Source organism: Daktulosphaira vitifoliae, unplaced genomic scaffold (assembly GCF_025091365.1).
Source record: "Daktulosphaira vitifoliae isolate Bord-2020 unplaced genomic scaffold, ASM2509136v1 Scaffold_1, whole genome shotgun sequence".
Classification (NCBI taxonomy): domain Eukaryota; kingdom Metazoa; phylum Arthropoda; class Insecta; order Hemiptera; family Phylloxeridae; genus Daktulosphaira; species Daktulosphaira vitifoliae.
Genome location: NW_026099572.1, coordinates 6730025 through 6744764, shown reverse-complemented (window position 1 = coordinate 6744764; position 14740 = coordinate 6730025). Strand labels below are relative to the sequence as shown.

The following is a 14740-nucleotide window of genomic DNA, read 5'->3' as shown; positions in this document are numbered from 1 at the left end:
GAATATATATATATATATATATATATTAATTTTTGAAATAACCATATTTTAACATTCCTTATAAAAATGTTTAATAAGTCAACAACAATGTTAAGACGTATTGAGTTACCCACGCTGCATACAAATGTATATCTATTATATTGCTTGTAACTCAATAAGTTTCGTCTCATAATTAGCCCAGTAAAAGAAACGCTCTGAAAACCCATTTTTATGGTACGGAACACCTTTAGAAGGATCTAGTTGATCAGTTGTTACAAAGATCATTGATTATATTATTTCGTGGGACAGCTGATCACCAGCATCTTGCTTTACTCACCCCNTGGGACAGCTGATCACCAGCATCTTGCTTTACTCACCCCCTTGCCCAACCATCACGTCAAATCGATGACCTCCGCGTCGATTGTCATCCGTGTACAGTTCATTGTCATAAGTGACTGACTGTCGATTTGTTTTTACGTGTCGTTTTTTTTCTGTTGCAAGCGCCTTCGCCTGAATAGTAAATTGTTCGGCCGTTGTACGCCATAGTTTTCTTATTTTTTGTTTATTATTATTTGGCCCTGACCATCACTAAACATTATCATTGCCGTATTCTCTGTGCTCATCTGCCATTACCTGCCTGGATCTACACTCTGACTCTTCATACTCAGATGTTCGACACCATTACCACAAGATCTCATACAGTCCACTCATCATCGTCAGCAACGTTATCTTTTCATCTGAGTTTTATATTATTTTTTATGTTAATTATTGTTTGTTCTAATTGAGATTAATTATTTTGTTTTACGCCGCTTCGCCGGCCACTAGTATTTAAGGGCCCCCGTTACCCCTTAAATTTAAGATACTCTCTGAGCAATTTCTAATATATGTGATTATTTGTTATTTAATTATTGTCGACTCTCGTTTACTTGTTGGATGTATAGACCCACTCTCATCATTATTAACGTTTTATTAAACAGGCTTAAGGTAAATCGGCGTTCTAGTGCGGTGCACAACTAGCCGTCCTACGGTCTAGCTGCCTCGTACGCAACACCATTTAAAAGTTAAAAAAAAAAAGTGCATTTTTATTTTTTAGTCTATGAATACAAATATTGTAAAAAAAAAAAAAATGTACAGCGAAATAAAAATTATATTATAAGAATTGTCAGTTAGATCTATTCCCAGCTGAATTAATTGTGAATGTTATAAATATATGTATGAGTAATTAAAATAAAAAAATATTGCCCGTTAGAAATTAATTTTTTTATTTGCATAACATAAAGTTGTATTAAAATAGAATTTTTTTTAAATATTTGACATTTAAAATAAGTTTTCATAAATCATACGTTATAATATTTTTATGTGTAATAAATTTTTATATTTTTAACTATTTCAAGAATTATTTAGAACCATAATGAATTTTTTTGTACTGGGAATTTTGTCTTAAATTTATTTTACGTCATTATTTGATTAAGAAATAACAGTGAATATCACAAATCAGGGAAATATTGAATATGACTATTATTAAAGAAGAATTAAATGTTGCTTTTCTTAAAGTTCAATTAAAATTAAAACAAATTTGTCTTATATTTTTGTATTTTTAGAATTACCTTGTCAGCAATATTTAAGTTTATGCTGAATATTTATGGTCTTGTTATTTGTAATAAACAAGTACAATAAGCTAGAAATAAAAAAATATAATGTAACTGTTTTTAAATGTTTTCCTAAAAGTAATGACTCGATTTAAATAATGTTTTAAAAGAATTTGACGAATAGTTTAAAAGATTTTAGTTACTAAAACATTTCAAATTAAGATGATGCATTTTGCTATTTTAGTGATTACTATTACAATAAGTACTATAAGCTTTGTAAAAACAACTTACAGTACTCCTCTTAAAGAAGATTTGGAAAAATTGAAACTTTATTCACAATGGGAATACATAAAATATAGTCCTGTGGAGACTGGTAATAATTGTATTACATTCAGCCAATATGTTCGAGAAGCAATCGAAGGTGAATCAAAAACTTTAATAAGCAGTGCCTATTGGAAATGTATGGAATTAATGTGCGATAGAATAAACAGATATGTGTTTTTACTGACTCTTTATAGCCACAAAGCAATTAAACTTGGGCAAACACCTTCTTGGGTATTAGAAAAAACTGGAGTACCTTTAAAAATGCTACTGAAAGTATTAAAACGGTTAAAATTAGACAAAGACAATAGTAAATTAAATACAGTTGAAATATTAGAAAATTTAATTAAACCCGAAGATAAAAATAAGTTGTATTATGATATGAATACGATGATTCAAAAATTTGTTTTTCACTTTCTAGATACTTACAATATATTTAAGCCTAATGTGTTAAACTATTTATTTTCAAATTCAAAAAATTTACATACCATAAATATACCTGAGCCTTTTTTAAAACAGGTATTCCCTCAATTTCCTCAACCTAACAGTGAATTTTATTCCATACCTCAAGATTATATTGAAGTTATTAATAAACTAGAAGAGATCGTTGAACTTGTGAAAATGGAATACGAAATTGAAGAAGTCTCAGAAACAGAATAAAAATGGACAGATTCCATCTCATCAGGGATGAATCATTTTGTTGTTTTTATTTTATTTTATTTCTTAAACTTAATTGAAACAATAGTTAAATTTTGTTTTTATATCGAAAGGATATGTTTATTCAAAACTGTTGTTGTTATTGCTTTTAAATAAAATTGATTTGCAAAAAATTATTTTGCGTTCGTAGTGTTAATAGTAAATTTTAGACTGGTCGATAACAACTTTTGGGCGAATGCTTCGGATGTTATTATCATTTTTATACCTGTGCAAAAGGAAGACTACAACCGGCAAACGATCGATGATATCCAGTCATCACTACCAGATATAACTTTAAATCGATAATGACCTCTGAACTACTGGTCTAAAAGTTGTTATAAATTTCCTAGTCGCGTCATTGTCTATTAAATAAGCTAGTTAATTAAGTACATTGTCATTTGAAGAAATAAAATTGATACTCCTATAATTTGTGAGAGATTATTCCAATAAGTTATTTATAGCTGATAATTCAAGGACCAACTAATAATAAAAAAAAAAAACTAGTTTTTTTACTAGTATTGTATTTATTTTGTGAGTGATCAAGCTACTAAACTTGGCTTTAATTTATCATTATGTTCTAAGGTTATAAATAAATATTGATACAAGTTGGATTTGTCTAAATAACGATTGTTTAAAATAAATTTTTTCGTCTAACACTATTTGATTTATTATATTGAATTATAGTCGTATGAATATTAAAACAATTTATTTCTAATCGCACACAAATAGGTATTATAACTTAGTACATACAAACGAGATTGGGCATATTGTTTCGAGGTATTGAGAAAAACATTTTTTTAGCGTTTGGAAATGGCGCATCGTTAAAATCAAAAATTATTTGCGTCGCACTAGTTGTTGTTTTAAACTCACCCTTCCCTCCCTCCCCCCTTAAAGTTGACCCGACCCTGCAAAGTAATACTCCGTGGTCAGCTGTAAAATAAGATTATCCGTTTGATTGCACTCCGGCGAGTTGCGGGCAAGTGTACGGAGCGCGTTAGTATTCAATTGCGACAATTAACGGCCGTCTCGTCGCGTCGGCTATTTTTCTCGGGAACAGCTCGACATGTAAATATTACTTGAAAACCGATTTCAGTGTGCAGGACTCGCTATGCAGTAGAACGGGAATGCGCACACACGACGGGACAATAATTTTGTCTTCTATTCAAACATTGAGCGGTCGGTTCTATTCCGCTCTAACAAATTTACATTCAATGTGATGTTGCAACACAACGCTCCCGTTTGATGTGTACGCGTACGCGCGCATTATAAACAACTGCAGGTTTGCTGTGCATGGACGACTTTTTATTTCTATTGGCGTTTTACCGGACAAACACGTGTTATGGAGACGGCGACGGTTCAATGGCGAATTCATCCGGTACGATTGTCTCTTGCCAGAGCGCACGGTTTGACTCGTGTAACGTTCTCCTAAAGCAATTGTCGCCGCGGGCTGTCCGACGGCCGGAATTCGTCTGTGCCGTCGCCCTCGACATATTAATACGCGTGATATTTCGCGGGACGTGCTCTTTGATCTGCGATGCGACAGCCGCTGGACGTCGCTTAGCATTCAAGTGCACACTCGATGAACAGCGAAAACGACAACGCGGTGTTGGCTTTCTCGGGGCAATCGTTGTGATTTCGCTGGCGTTCGGTTCTTGTTGTGCGTCATCGCACAACCGTCGGGTTCAAAGGAATACACGTGGCAGATCGTTTTGTACGAGGAATGCGAGTTGCATAAAAAAACTCCAAAGTAGTACAAAAAAATAATAATAATAATAACGGGGCAAAAAAGCGGAGTGCGTNTAAAAAAACTCCAAAGTAGTACAAAATAATAATAATAACGGGGCAAAAAAGCGGAGTGCGCACAGCCAAAGAGACCCGCCTTCTGTTGTTAGACATTTTCCATGCGGAAAGTTACACGTGAATGGTTTCGACTTGTAAAATGTGACTGGCCGTTCGCGATAGGCCGAGGAAAGTGCGTCCGACGTTTTTTTGCGCTTGTCTTCCGCTTTTAACTATGCGATATTTTTTATTGCGGGAATGTTTTCCGGAATCCGACCGCGATTACATTAAAAACATGTATACACTCGAAAGATAATAATAATATCTCAAAAATACAATACGCGTACCCGCCCGTGCGATTCTAATTACCCTAAATCCGTGTAAGATTTGACGTCGTGACCGCCTTTTGTAAAAACAATATCAATGAAATCTTGTTTAGCTCATACATTTGTTTATTCGTCGTTATCTAGTAATGTCATTCTGGGGAGGGGGGGGCAGTTGTCGGTTTTAGGAAAATTCGGTTTTCAATGACTGTAGTATATGCGTGCGATTATCGAATGACCAGCGCTGGTGAAGTGGCAACAGCAGTAGCCGAACCAAAACAAGCGCACGTCTCTAGGTGGCCCCAGACAAACGCCACACGCGAACCGCAAAAAACGGACAATCCGTGAGATTCGGTCTTGGACGCTGTCGTCCGTGTTAGGCAGCCGTACGATAATATACGGACAGGAGGAGACGGTTCGTGAACACAGCGGGCAGTAAACATTTTTTCGTTGTCTGTCCATGTAATGTTCCAACTGTCGTTCGCTCTCGGGTTCCTTTTGCCGTATAAATTATGCGGTCGGCGACATTATAAAACAACGGGTAACGCTGGGCGATCGGTGCGTATCATGAAAAATATATATAAAAAAAAACACACACACACAAATAATAGTTATAATAACAACGATTATGCGACGTTTGTAAAATAAATATAGATATATATTGTAACATGTTTGTGTGTAAAACACATTCACGTGCACACGAAAAACATAATTCCGAGTAACATGTCATTGCAGTGTGTGGTGCGAGAGACTTTGGCAACGGCGTCTCGGCCGTCGCAACGACTTGTGCACCGCCTGTTCGAGGCCGCCGCCGCCGCCGCCGCGTAGTGAAGGTGTTGTTTTTCTGGGACAGCATGCGGTCCACCCCGACCCGCGTCCACCGGCCAATACGCGCGGGATTATTGTTTTTTTCCGTTTAGATAAACTTGGCGATTATTCGCGCGGCCCTCTCCGCCCCGGCCGTCGGTACACGTCGCGAGTGTAATGAAGTCGCTCCACTGTCGCGGTGGCACGCAACGCGTCACTCACACACCGCCGGCACATTGTGCACGACGGCCGACGTTGGGAATTATTGCCATCAGATAAATGTGGACACCGCGCGTTCCTATCTGTGATGATCGTATAGGAGAATAATAATTATCGCCCAACGGATGTACACACACGACCGATCGGTCCTACGCGCCGAGAGAGAGTATGATGTCAGCCGCACTTTAGTGCCAACAACATTATTGTTCGCTTATCTGTTACCACCTCGTACAATTGTCTCGGCTATTTCGCAACCCGAGTTTCGCCTACTCGGTACTATTGTCCGCTCATAATGGTTTTCGCGTGTAAAGCTTTTGTAAAAAACTACGTGTGAGTCATTGTTAGCCACGACCGCCGCCGCAGAGTTGACACGAAAAACAGGTTCACTTTTGGTTAAATCCGTCTTAATTAACTGAGCTCGCCGACGACGAGCCAAAGCATATTTGTACTGTTGTTTTAGAATGCTTACAAAGCGTGAAATCTTTTTTTTTTTTTAAGAAGATTTACCGGACAAGACACGAGTCGAGTGGTAACTGCACAAAAATCAAACGGTATTAATGTCTAAAGTCGATACGAATGTCTTAATTAAAACGCAGTGTTTAAACGTCAGCTTGTTAGTATTAACGCGTCGAGTGTGTAATTTCTTCAAACAGACTTTATCCACATGTACTTATCACGCGTAATACATTTTAATAACTGTCCCGATTGTCGTTTGAAATATTTCTGAAAAACTTGTATTTGAATTACTCAAAGTATTAACGTGATCGTTCACCTCCTTGCCGCGCGTGTCACTAAGTTTAACCACTTATACTTTACGATCGGTTCGCGTTATTGTTTTTAATACAAGTACACATTTTTCTCCACCGACAGACTGTCGTGTAACGTGTTGGCTCGACGCAAAACGATTACCATAATATATAACACTTACCGCAGCAACGTCGCCGTCCTAATTGAAGTCCATTACTTATTCGCCATTATTACCACCAGTTCATTTGAAGTGTCCGAATTACAACCGTTTTCAATCCGCTCTGTCTATACGGCCAGAGTTTTTTATGTCCATCTGTACAATGTCGTTGCGCTTGTAGCGTAAAAAAAATAAAACACTACCAATAAAAAAATATATATTTATACACCATTTTTATTGAAACGCGCGAGAAGCGCTGGGCGGACAGTCGCAATGTATTAATTGCAAGACGCGTATAAAACGGCGACGGACTGTTCTCTTCGTTTGCCGCCTCCTCTGCCGCCATCACCGCGTTAGAGCACCGGTAATTTTCGCCGGGACAACCGCTATAGTACCGTCCTGTAAACGCGCTGTTGTCCGGCCAAACTTTTAAACGTGTAATTTGACACGCACACGCCGCTCGCTCTGCCGTAACCTGCATAGTTAAATAATGTTGTCCCGCGTCACTATCGCGCGACAATCAACGACTCGACGCGCGGGACGCCTCCGCAGAATCATGCGAATTGAAAAAGGTGCGTTGTCGACGTACGACTTGCCAACGAATTTTAAATATGCGAGACACACTGTCGGTGGTTTTTAGGGATAACGACCGCAAAGCAAAATGTAATTAACCATGTGCAAATAAACAAAATTTGATTGGGTCAAAAACACGACAATTGTCTGTGACGCTATTAAAATTCATAAACTCCTACAGTACGTTATTTCTCGAACCGGAAGAGAGACTTAATAAAATATTAAGTGTCTTTATGGATACGTATAAATAATCGTTTGTCCGTCGAAAAACGCCTTATATCGTATTTCAATTAAATTTTTTGAAAAAAACCGGCGATTAATTTTCGGATTTGTTATTGACGTGTCTACACACTGGTGATGTCACCGTACTCTGTTTGTCGTAACTCGTACGAATAGTATTTCACTATTCCAAAACAAACGTTACCGTTTAATGTGATGACAACACAAATGTGTGCGCCGCGTTAAAATGTCGGATGCGCCTTTAACGCGTTTATACACTCGACCGGTGTCTACAAATAAACCAAACCGATTATTAGAACGGGTCGTGTTTCAGTGCCATTCTTTTATGTGCGGTGGACACGGTTTTTAGCGAAAATGATTCGTTAAGAAAACTAACGATGCAACGACACCTTGTCTACAGAATGTCGTACACTTATAGTTGTCGTACACTAAACAGTTATCGTGTGGGGTGTGATGGCGGCCCGTTGGAAATACAAACATGGGCTGGGCCGTGTGACAAAAACGCCGGCGACAGATAAACGGACGTCGGCCGTTTACTTAAGTTTCATTATCGCTGNGACGTCGGCCGTTTACATAAGTTTCATTATCGCAGTACTCGCCCGTCGAGTGGAGTGTGTGTGTGTGTTCAAAGCAAATAGTATTGTTTAGACGTCAGCTCGTACTCGCCATCGATATCGACAATCGTTGGCGGTTATTGGGTTCGGTGAGGAACACACCCCGTCCGTCGAGAGTCATCCTGGACACCAGCGGTCGACACGAGTAGTACAGTAAACTTGTAACCGTTTCGAGTGCACAACAACGTTCGTAAGTCTCTGTCCGTCTGTTTGTTTCCCGAAAAGCAATTAAAATACACGAATACCGTTGTAAAACATCGAGTGGGGTTTTTCCACGGAAAAAGGGTTTCGGGATGTTACACAGTCGTGTGTTTGTTTTATTACTCTGACCATTTGACCTTGTTTCAGGTACACTCTTTGACGATTGGCCGGCAACCGTGCGGACGTAACGACCGACTGGTCTATAAATTATAATCGTACTTATTTATGTACAAAACGCATAAAAAACTGATCCGCCGCGTCCTTGTCGGTGTGTGTTTTCGGCAGTAAAAGAACGCGTTTATCTGTACGCGAAATCGCCAATATAAAATCAACTGGGTCCCCGAGATAGTGTTGAGTATCAGTTTGCCTTCTCGTGCACCGCGAAACGGCAGACATTGCCGGCAATTGATTCCCCAGAGATATATATATATATATATTTTTTTTTTTTTACAACCGCCCCGGTGGTGGTCATCTCCGAATTTACGATGTTTGTTGTTACACGCGAGACGTCGTACGATTTCGTCGTTACCCTCGCAATACTGTTGTGCTTTTATTGTTGTCTCTCGTAATATCGTGAGAGCATAAAAAATAATTCAAAGAAAAATAACCCTATAAAATTACCCGCAAAATTTCGCTACAATAAAGATGTGCGCGCAGGGCGGTATAGATGTTTTTTTTTTATTAGTTGTTATTATTTTTATACATCATTAAAATATAAAAAATAATAATGTTTGAGTACTGGATACCTGACGATGCGTTATAAAACGGCGGATAAACTATTTTTTTCTAGAATATTTCATAACGGGTCTGCTGCGACCGTCGTTCTTATTTATTACTATTGTTTTATATAAGACAAAATGTGTATGTACCGTTTTACGACTGTTGACGACACGCGAAACAATGAAGAATGAAAATTGTTCGTTATAAATATTAGCAGGTGTATCTCGATTGTCATTAACTATGTTTCCGATAGAGGTGTCGATATTGTCTCTCGGCGAGAGATCGTCATAAGCCACGAGTGTTGAAAACAATACCACCGAGTTGTATTGTGTGCAATGATAGCGGTCAAATAAATAATAATGAGATAATTCCTATAAAAACGCCGAAGAGTATTGAACCCAGTCGACGTATTGATGCGGACGTCGTGGATCCGCAATGTGGTGGTTTTGTCTTACGAAATCGTCGTCGTCGTCGTCGTCGTAATATTAGAATTTTTTATAAAATGAAATTCACTCGCAGTGCATTACACGTTGTTGCGATACGTAGGCGTTTTTGTTTGTACACACGTGCAAGTCACGGTGGACATTTAAAAAAATAAATCTCTATGCCGATAGAGATGTCTCGGGCAGAAGATTTAAAATCTTTTTCTTGTTAACAATACTGTATAAAAAAAAGTCGATACCATTGGTCTTACAGTGTCGTTTCCTACGTTTTAAAACGATCAATTGCAATGTGTGTGTGTGTGTACTTGCATATAACTTTTGTGTTTCGAGTACTTTATTTTCTGTAACGCCTTCAATCCGATTTGAATCCCCGACAGTGTTTTATTATTAACTTGTTTGCAGTTTGCCCGAGAAAATGATTTATTCAGGAATTCCAAAATTAAAATATTTATTTATATTGTTCGTCGAATCGTTTGGGAATGTGAACGCGTACCTTGCCCGACGTTGTTTCTGCTGCTTTTTGTGTAATCATTGTAATATTTTTGTGAGATTTAATAAGTGTGAAATTCCTAAAAGCGAAATAAAGTATATAGTAAAGGGCACGTGTTCATACCGAGTGGGATTTAATGAGATCAGTAATACATACTATTCGAAAAAGAGAAACGCGTACAAAGAACGTTTCAACAGTGTGTTATGTTACTCGCAAAGGCTGTAATGAAATGCCGCATTATATTTAGTGTGAACTGCTTATCTCGTTTCACACGTAACAACCACCTGGCTAAGGGATCGGAGGCGTCGTCTGTTTTTAATGTAAACGAATCCTCTTCAATCACCTCGAGATGTTCGAGTGGGTGTTTTTACAACCCCATATCGGAACTGCTTATTAACCCGATCCGTTTCCAACACCGCTTTAACGACGGCTTTTGAGCTGCAGCAGTACGTTTTTTACTTTGTGTGAGATGCCATGTGTGTCATCGATAACGCTGGATGTCTGCGAGATGATAAAAAGAGAACGCCGAGATCGGATTATGTTCTCCGAGGTGTTTGAAATATCGCACCGGTGGAATTATTTCTAAAAAAATGTCAACGCTAAGTGTATCCGGTGTCCGGTTGTCGACTTGTGTGGCGGCCGCGTTGGCGTCACAAATCCGATTAACGTGCGCGTACCGGTCCGTTTTGAGGTTGGCAGATCGCGCGAATAACTCGCAAAGGGATAGAACTGGCAAAAAAAGGGTGTTGACCTAACGGTGTCTCCGTTGTCTTCTGGACAAAAAGGTCTGCCGGACAGTTGAAATCCGGGACCGGGGCGCATCATAACTGTAAACCGGCCGCAAGTGTGCGGGTACCGTTGTCTCCGGGGTCGCGTTATCGTCTAGGAGCGGCGGTGATTTATCTGCGTACAGTAGCCTTTAACTGGCCACCGCGAGGCCTAGGGCCGGGACGTCCACAGCGGTAGCAGCTTATAACTGTGCATGTCGTACAATGACCGTTGTGGTGTAACGTTTGAGAGCTCGTTTCATTGTGAACAGGGTTAACGGGCTGCGGGACAAACACCGTCGTCCGGCCGTGCGGCCAACGCCGAGCGGGTCAGCGGGATACGGTGGTGGAGTTGAAACGGGTGGACGAGCGGTGAAGTTGGACGAGCGGTAGTCGAATCCCACGCCGTGTACACGTTTGGCAAGGAATAATAGGAGGACCGGGAAAAAGTGTTGCCGTAGGTCGGAATAGACCGCCTCCGTTATACGTGACGGTAATTTATCGACGACCCAAAGTGTTTGAGGAAAAAAGAATATCGGCGTGAGAACAGCACTTTGTCGGCGTTGTCCCGTAAACGCTTCTGAGAGCACGCGGTCAATTTCGATATTTTCGTTTCACGACCACGTAGGTGTCCCTCGTACCGTTTGCCGGACAATTTTTCCTCTTCTGTCCGATAACGAACACTGGCCGTCGTACACACAATAAAGTTTGTCGACAGATAAACAAGTGTAATAAAAAAATGTTTATTCAATACCACTGCCGTTGTGTGCTCGACGGCGGCCCGACACCCGATTGTCGTTTTCTAAGACCTCACACAAATGAGTTAATTTATGTGTGTAATATTATGTAATCCGGGTGGTATTACAAGGCGATTTCAAGAGTCCGACGGTGTTTGTTGTGCTGAGAACGTCAACCGCAAGAGAGCTTAACCGGAGCTGGCCGTTCTTGTAACGCCAACACCGTTTCGAATTTCCCCTGGACCGATTGGGTTTGATTCACCGACATTTTTTACATAAATATACCAACGCGTTTCCCCACCTCGACCACCTGTTTGTCGTTTTAACGTTCGGTCGGTTATTATTATTTTTTTACTGGAACTCTTTGTACGGTCTTATGGCTTTTAATGGAAAAATCGGTTGTTACTCAAGTGGTCGTTACGAGGCATTTGAATGGACCGTTTTGATTCAAAGCACTCGCTGTTTCTCTCGTTAATGTGCCGTGACAAGAACAACACACGCGAGTCGCCGAGACGGCGGAAGTCATGAATGTAATTTTCCACTCTCGTATGATTATACTCTGAGCTATAAATCATCTCAGTTGCATGAGATACGATGCTTATTATCATACGCTGTGTTATTATTTAGTAATAATAATTGACAATTCTGGACGGGCAGTCGTTAAAACTACCTGACCGCGTGTCTACACGGTTTATAAAAAACACCATGTGAACAGTGCGATGAAACTAATATCGGTTCGATCTGTTTGTTTTAGGTATGTAAATTTCAAACTAGCGTTCGGAGTGGCCGAAAATGCAAGTGGAAAACTCTGACGGGCAGTTCGACTTGGGTTTTTTTTTTATTATAAATTCTACATCAAAAGAGAAGACTTGTTAAAAAAAAAAAAAACAATTTTAAATATTCGATATTTTCTACTGAGAAAAGGCTTACGCTGTGACACTGCTGCTGCCCGCATATATTATAATCGAACAACAACAGCCCTAAACGATTCCGTTCTTGTTACACTTGTAAAAAATACGCGTCTCTATGGAAATAAGCCGTTTGTTGCCGCGCGTTTTTTATCATGCGGCGGTCGACATCGATATTAAATGATTACAATTAATATTAACGACAGTAATTACTGTGTGCGGGTTTTCTTTTTAATATCTAAGATGCGCTGGCAACGAAATCATGTGCGGCATGCGGTTCTATTTGCACGTCCGCGATCAGAGTCCGGTTAGGTGCAGTCGTGCAACACAATCTCCGGGAAGAGGTCATAGGTATTAATTATTGTAAAATTCGAGAGTAAGGATCGCTGTCAATTGTGCCGTGGCAGAAAAATAATTTCCAATCGCGTTAACAATAATCGTCGGATATTGCGTTTACCGTTATGTGTAATTAAATATTATATTTGCGCAATTAATCACAGTGAATAATGCATTTAATAATACGCTCGAAATCTTTGACGATCGCGGCTAAAACAAATTGAATCCGTTCAGCTCGATCAGACAAACTATTCGCATATGTGCCCCGTGTGTGGAATGACGAACAAAAGCGACGGTAATGTGCAGTGCATATAATTAAAACCCGAGATAAGCAGATAACGAGCACGAAAGATGTGATTTTATTAATTAACGCAAAAACTATCGACCGAGAGGGCTATGCGAAGAGTAAAAATGCGCCCGTTTTGTGGGCATTTCGTCCAGAGTAATTGAAAAACCTAAAACAAAAGACCGAGTTGTGGTGTTCGTTGGCATTTAACAGTACCATTTTAACCGTCCGAACCGTATCATTATGTGGGCAGGTTAATTTTAATTTCTGGTTATTTATTCAGTCGCACGCACGTTCGCTTATGATGAAAAGGGTAGTATTAAAAAAAAGATAATCGCGTAGGTCGGTACAATATTGTGCGGTCCTCGGCCGACGTTTGTTTGTGACGTCGAGGGTCGCACTTGACTTTGGATTAACAGTATAGGGTCCTAGCCGGGGGCCCCGCACCCCCTGTTATTAAGTGTTATTTAATTTCTACATTTGTTCGGAATTCATAATTTTCTTCTGCCCGGAACGGACGATTTCCTGTACAGTTTATTTTCTTTTGAAATTTAATTAAATTCAACTTTTTCTTTCGGCATCACTTATCCCGTGCTTTTGATCTTTTAATATAAGTCAGCGTTTTCCGATAACGACCCTGGAGCACAACGTTGTTTACTGCTATTTATTACGTTATTATTTGGTATTTTACATTCGTTTGTTCCGAAAAGTATTTTTAATAAACGTACAAAGGAATCCGAGCGTTTACAAAAGTTAGTAGCTAATGAGCAAACAAACTAATTCAATAATCTCTCTGTTGATATAATATAACGTCACATGTTTCATTAAAAAACAGCTTTCCGTTGTTTATATATTCAAAATTATTATTCTGTTGACATTAAGTTTCAAGGTAATTAAAATAACTTGTAGCCCGTCGGTTCATTAGCGACTGATAAAATATTTCTCGCAGTATAACGTTTCTAGCTGGGTAATGTTATTGTTTAATTAAAGGCTAGTGTTCGACTTATGACCCCCTCCGAGTCGAGTCGGGTTGGGCTATGAACTTTTCTCCGAAATCAAAATTTGATTACGTTGAAGAATTTGCGAGCCGAACAGCAATAATTCTTTGAAATCGCATTGGATAGAGTTGTGTTCGCGAAAGGCGTTCAATTCAGTGTCCACTTGTTTTTGGGAAACCGTTCGTCGTTAGCGTTTTACTTTTTTAATCGACTGCGGATTTGCCCCGACGAACCTTTAATTTGTTTAAACCTGCTCGGAGCACTCGCTGTAATAACGGGCCCTGTGCATATGTGTTTGTTTGCAGAGGGTCCTCGTGACACGCCGCATTTGTCTTTGGAGAACAGATTGCCGTTTGCTGCTGCCATAGCAATTAAGCGTATTGCTGCCACGCTTTTCCTCCCCCGCACGAGCACTTCCGCCGTTAAAAAACGGTAGTAGCCGCGCGCGCCGCATCAAAGGCCACGCCGGTCCATAAATATTCATAGCGACGTCCGTGCGGTTTTTCCGACATAACCCTTTTTATTTTTTGTCGAAAATTCCAACGCCACGGTCGTTATTAAATATCATAATATGTGTAACACTTGGAGTAGCAGAGTCGCCGGTACGTGACCATGGGAAGAACGCTATCGTCACTATTTTTATTCAATAAAAAAATAACATGGCCGTCGTCTACCAAATTGATTGATTATAATAATAATAACACGATAACGTATGCGTAATACAGAAAATCACGTTGTTACACTACACGCATACAACAATGATGCATATTATTATTATTTATTATGTGTGTTATTATTATTATTATTATT

The 14740-nt window shown here is 39.5% G+C and overlaps 2 protein-coding genes across 2 annotated transcripts in view; one reads left to right on the top strand and one right to left on the bottom strand.

Moving 5' to 3' along the window:
* LOC126910446 (lysine-specific histone demethylase 1A-like) overlaps positions 1 to 14740 on the bottom strand; it is a 357992-nt gene that overhangs the window by 152324 nt on the left and 190928 nt on the right. The gene's annotated exons all lie outside the window — the stretch shown is intronic.
* LOC126895208 (uncharacterized) overlaps positions 1671 to 14740 on the top strand; it is a 99084-nt gene continuing 86014 nt past the window's right edge. The window contains exon 1 of the mRNA XM_050666862.1: positions 1671 to 2454. Within this exon, the coding sequence (XP_050522819.1) occupies positions 1791 to 2454 (664 nt within the window). The 5' untranslated portion in view covers positions 1671 to 1790. The remainder of the gene's footprint in view (positions 2455 to 14740) is intronic.